This window comes from Fragaria vesca, linkage group LG3, assembly GCF_000184155.1.
Source record: "Fragaria vesca subsp. vesca linkage group LG3, FraVesHawaii_1.0, whole genome shotgun sequence".
Taxonomy (NCBI): Eukaryota; Viridiplantae; Streptophyta; class Magnoliopsida; order Rosales; family Rosaceae; genus Fragaria; species Fragaria vesca.
The window spans coordinates 24106101-24112203 of NC_020493.1; the positions used below are offsets into that span (position 1 = coordinate 24106101).

At 36.2% G+C, this 6103-nt stretch overlaps 1 protein-coding gene and 1 pseudogene across 2 annotated transcripts in view; both read left to right on the forward strand.

Annotated features, from left to right (window-relative positions):
• Positions 1-6103, forward strand: part of LOC101295121 — a 141616-nt pseudogene that overhangs the window by 21844 nt on the left and 113669 nt on the right. The gene's annotated exons all lie outside the window — the stretch shown is intronic.
• LOC101312425 (syntaxin-71-like) overlaps positions 2389-6103 on the forward strand; it is an 11066-nt gene continuing 7351 nt past the window's right edge. The window contains exons 1-2 of the mRNA XM_004294969.1: positions 2389-2544; positions 2703-2828. Coding sequence (XP_004295017.1) covers positions 2389-2544; positions 2703-2828 — 282 coding nt within the window. The remainder of the gene's footprint in view (positions 2545-2702; positions 2829-6103) is intronic.

Sequence of the window (6103 nt, forward strand, 5' to 3'; positions counted from 1 at the left end):
CTTTAGCCGACGAAAATATAATTTAGCCGACGAAGGAAAAATTTCGTCGGCTAAAGTGTACTTTAGCCGACGAAAAATTGTTTCGTCGGCCTGTTTTTTTTTTTTCGTCGGCTAAAGTCTTTCTTCTGGTAGTGTACAAGGCGGACGCCCATCGAACTACAAGCACAAGGGTAGGGGCGAAATCTGTCTTTAGTCAAGTGCATTTATGCATGCCTCAATCGGAATATCAAGTCAGTTCTTTCTTTCCTTGTACTACTTTTATAGGATTCTTACACTATTTTACTCCTATATTAGGATTGATTCACTACTTTCAATCCTAAACGAATATTGTTATGTTTCTTATATTCTTTATTGAAATTTCTATCATATTTATAATCAAATATATGATTGTTCTCCAACACCTCTCATCCTTCTCTACCTTAGATTTCCAATTTTGATTTGGTTATAACAAAACTCCTTTTCTGGGTTTTCTTCTCCGCCATGATTTGCGATGCCGCTGGCGACTTCCTGGCTACCCAAGACTCGAGACACTTCTTGAAACTCTCTCGGAGACGATAACATCTTTCCGACATCGATGTTGGTTTTTTTTTTTACTCAACATATAAGAGGCCGTTGGTGATGGGTCACCCTGTGGACTAAAGAATCTCCGATCATAGTCCAATGATAACATTTTATCTAACATCGTTAGGAAAATTCTCACGCCGACATCATATATACATTCCTTATCAAATAGAAAAAATAAAAGTTAAATAGAATTATAAGGAAAATGTAAAAGCAAATTACTAAGAATAAGGAAGAACTCGTAGAACCTAGGCATAATTGCCATGACGTATTAAAAGAATTTCTTTCTTCATCTTATCCTTGTTTCTTTGTCTTAATGATCAAATTAATCTTCCTAATACTCACTTCCTTTCACTTCCCCATAATAATTTTGACCCTTTTACAAATTGTCAAAATTCTATTTGAAATTGATGGAGAAGAAGAATATCGAATACTAGAATCAAACCAGGCCATATAAAATTTTAAATCTAATTAATGCCATTTTTGCACTTTGATAGATGAAGAATGGTTTAAATTTTACATCTTAATCGCACCAAGGGTTGAGTTTCAATTTAAATATCTGGGATAAATTATGCCGCCGATTAACTTCATTATAATTGTGGGTGTTATAATTAATGGTTATTTTTATTCATTATTTTCTTGAGAAATTACCTTAACATATGACGTGCACATGCGTGCCTCACTAACGGTGTTAGACAAAATGTTACCATTGGACTATGATTAATCGATATACAAAACACAAGGACTAAAATTAATCATTTTTAAACTATGGTGGCGAACGTAACCATGACCCCAAACCACGAGGACCATTTATAACTTTTATCCTTTTGTTATATACGTACTGGTTCTTGAAAATTAGAGTCAAGATTTACTCTAAATTATAGACCTGATCTTGACTACAATTTAGAGTCATTGATTTCGCGTGCTCTCAATAGCTTTAACGGAAAGTAAGAAAACTATGTACATATATCCTAGCATGGATGAAAAATGGAAATAACATGGAGATCGATCTGAGACGCGGTGTTAGACAAAATGTTATCATTGGACTATGATTAGTTGATATATAAAACACGAGGACTAAAATTAATCATTTTACACCACGGTGACGAACGTAACCATGACCCCAAACTACGAGGACCATTTATAATTTTTACCCTTTTCTTATATACTGGTTCTTGAAAATTAGAGTCAAGATTTACTCTAAATTATAGACCTGATCTTGACTATAATTTAGAGTCATTGATTTCGTGTGCTCTCAATAGCTTTAACGGGAAGCAAGAAAACTGTGTACATATATCCTAACATGGATGAAAAATGGAAATAACATGAAGATCGATCTGAGACACTTAACCCTAGCTACTTGAAAACAGCTTTCTGATTGGAATCTTCGTTCATTAATAAGCAAGAAACAAACTGGAGATTCTATCTAACGAAATACAGTGGTTCCCATTTGTTTTCTGCATAAATCTAGCTAACTCTCTCTAAGTCATCACCAGTGGTACGTAGAGCTCGTGTTCCAGTTCCACCCACTTACATGGAATGTTGAAGAAAAACGAGCAGTTGTCCCGGCATGGTCTTAGCTGCCACGTGGTTAATTTGTTTTACCGGATCATGCATGCAAACAATTGTCCTCATTTTCCTGGCTCATAAACTCAGTCTCTCTTTTTTCGACAAGAATTAATAAACTCAGTCTTTGCCTCTACCATCCAATTCGCCACCACTTCGTTACACGGCCTCCGAAACTTAAGGGAACAGAAAGACCGGAAAAGTAGAGAGAAAGCAAAAGCCTCCTCCTCCGACATCAGTTTTCTCTTTTGGCGAGGAAAAATGAGCGTCATCGACATCCTCTCCCGAGTCGAAACAATATGCAGGAAGTACGACAAGTATGACATCGAGAAGCAGCGCGAGCTGAATGCCTTCGGCGACGATGTCTTCTCTCGCCACTACGCCCATGTGGAAGACGAAATCCAAGACCTTCACCTGGTTCGTCTCCATCTCTATTGTATTGAAATGAAATGCTTTCTAAGAAAAAAAAAAAACAAAAAAAAAAAAAAAGACTTTCTAAGAGAGAAATTTTATGTGTTTAGGAATGTGTTGGGGGGAAATGGAAATGTGATGTTTGAGTTCTTGGGATTATGCAGAAAGCGGAGAAGTCTGCGATGGAAAGTAATAGGGCGGTTGCGGTGGCCACTAATGTGGAGATTCGTCGATCTAAGGCCCGATTGATGGAAGAACTTCCTAAGCTTCGTAAATTGGCTCAAAAGAAGGTGAGCGAAAATGGTTTGGGATTCAGAATTTTTATCTTTTCCATTTCTATGTTCATTGTTTATCAATGTTTATATCAATTATATGTGATTTGGCAAGCTAGCTTGATGACTTTCAATTTAGGGTCGTTGTTCAGGCATTATGAGAAACAAAATGCGCATACTAATATAAATGAATGTTATTGTATTTGGATATATTTCGTTGTGATTAAGTCCAAAATAAACAATGTTATTCTTATTTGCTAGGAATTTAGCTGGTTTCTCTCTAATAGCCATTCTTTCTCCATTACTTTTTGGATCGAGTGTGAGTGTTATCAATTCAGTGAACTAAGAAGAAGAAAAAATTAGCAAAAGAAGAGTGCTTGCTGTAATGAATCAAAACAATCATGACCAGAGAAAAATATAGTATACTACGGAAGAATCTAGAAGGAACTAAAGCACAAAGTTGACATGCTTGAAATTTATACGATCTCCTGCCACCTTATGATGTGCCATAATGTGATTTTACTTCCAAAATACAACACTGCAAACCTAACCAATGTGGTCAAACCAACGGCTACGTATTTGGTCTTGTTTTTTACAATAACTGTCACTACTACACAGGAGGCCTTCAATGACACACAAAAAACGTCATGGAAGACCTTCCATTCCATGACGTTTTCTATGTGTCGTTAGAAACGTCGTCTTAGCCTGTGTCATGGAAAGGATACCCTTCAATGACATTTGAAAAACGTCATTGAAAACCTTTTGATAACACTTCCTTTTCGTCATAGAAACCTTTTGATGACGTTTGTAAACTGTTATCACAAGGTTTTCAATGACGTTTTCTACCTATCAGTGTAACTGTTTTTCTATCATTGTAATTGTTTCTATGACGGTTGTTTCTCGTCATAGAAACCTTTAATGACGTTTATAGGTTGTCATTGTTACTCGAATTTTGTCATTGTAATGGTTTTTACGTTTGTTTGTCGTCATGGAATGTTTACTATGACGTTTACTAAATGTCGTCTTTTGCATTCCTAACTGTGCTTGAAATTAATCAATGACACTTTCAAACATCATATTTTGGTATTTAATGTTATTTTGAACTTGTCATAAAAAATGCAATATGAAGAAAAAAAAATTGCAATTTACCGGATTTGAATTGCATTAGCATTAGAAATTAGGCATCCTAATATTGAATTTCATAATTCCAAATGCAATTCATATAGCATTACATCATTCCATACTAATTAAACTACCTACGTACCTACATAAGTTGGAGCTCATGCCTTAATCAAGTTATGGGCAACAAGCTACCAACAACCAAAACATACACAACCCAGCAGTTTACAGCAACAAGTCATGCATATATATAGTACTGCAGTCACAAAACCAACAAAAGGCTAGAAGAAAACAGAACTACCAATACTTAATTGCGAGGGGCAATGTACTTGATCGGCCACGCAACGGTACTTCCAATTGCATCTTCCATGGCTGAAAATTCAGGCTGGAAACGGTAGAATTCGGCTCTAGGATTGATTGCTTCCTCAATTTCTACTCTATAACAATCCGGTCCCAGCTTGTAGCCATGCACTGTGGTTAAAGGGTCAACTGCTGATATTCTTCCTTTTGCCACCACTTCATCTGTGCCCAGCCAATCAAGTATGTTGTAGGGTTGATTAACACCAAGCTGCTGGAGGCAGCTTCCTTGTACAGACTACAAATTTCAAAGACAATCTTTAAAACCAGCAACAGACAGTATACAACATGTTTTGCTCATAACCAACAGATTTACAACTGATAACACAATAAAATGGATAATTCACAACTCAAACACAACTAAAAAGACCAGAAAATATGCAAGCAGCAGAACAAAAAGTATTATATGCACATTAATTTGCACGAAATAGCTTTAGCACATTAATTTGCACGAAATGGCTTTAGCACATCAATTTTGTTCAAGTAGATACATGCAGCAGATCAACAACATAAATCACAGTTAAAATCAGCAGATCAACACTACAAAATCAAAACACTTTAAAATGGAAAAGGCTACAACTCATACACAGAAAAATGACATTTAAAATGTTAAAATTTAAACTTAACTTAGAATTTCTAGTCATAGGGCTAGGTGTAGTTTCTTTTTCACCAATTTCAGTTGCATCCTAAATTTCACAAGATATAGGCAAGTCAGTAGATGAACTAATAATATATATAGCAAACTATTGTATAGATAGACCAACATGACTGCTTAAGCTGATTTTACTTAAGTTCTTGTATGGACTAAATTTTACTTTAAGCTGATTTGAATTTAAACTATTGTACAAACTAAATTTCATTACCAGGACAAGCACTTTAGCCGACGAAAAATTTTCGTTGGCCTGTTAGCTTAATTCATCGGCTAAGATTTCGTCGGGAAAATGTCGTTTGTGATGACTTTAGCCGACGAAAAAAAAAATTTCGTCGGCTATAGTCCCGCAGTTTAGCCGACGAAAAACATGTCGTCAGTTTTTTTCCCAGACTCTAGCCGACGAAACAATTAAGATATTCGTCGGCTAAACCTTATAAAAAAATTTAAAAAATAACTATAGCCGACGAAATATAGTCTGTTTCGTTGGCTAAACCTTATAAAAATTTTAAAAAATAACTATAGCCGACGAAATATGCCATAATTCGTTGGCTAAACCTTATAAAAAAATTAAAAAGTACTATAGCCGACGAATATAGTATTTAAATATCGTCGGCTAAAGTTGCTGGGTTTTGAAAAAAAAAACTGCAGAAACTTTCGGCCACCTCCAATCACGACCAAAATTTGATAGAATCTTCCTCTCAACATTTCGAACAATTTTCTAGAAGAAGTCGAAGCTCAATTCTAAGCCTAAACAGGTCAATCCACTCAAAATATAAAAATCCCCAATTTTAAACCCTAAAAACTTCAAATCTTCAATTCTCTTCACACATACCGAATCGAGCTACCAAATTCTACGGGAATGTAGTACTAATCAAACTCAACTTATCCATATATAGAACTCACCAAATGGTGACCTGAGGAAGGAGAAATTCGATCGACACCGAATCCGAACCGGCGGAGTTTTGGAGCTCGATTTATCTCTCACGGCGACGCCACTCGATGCACCACCTATCCAGCAATGAAGTAGAGACGACGGCGAAGCTTTTCGGACAAGTGTGGTGGTCTCCGGTGGCTTGACGGCGGAGCTAGGCCGAGAAGAAAATCTGGCAGGCGAAATAGACTTCTTACCATCCACCTTCGGTAATATAAAGAACTTTAGCTGACG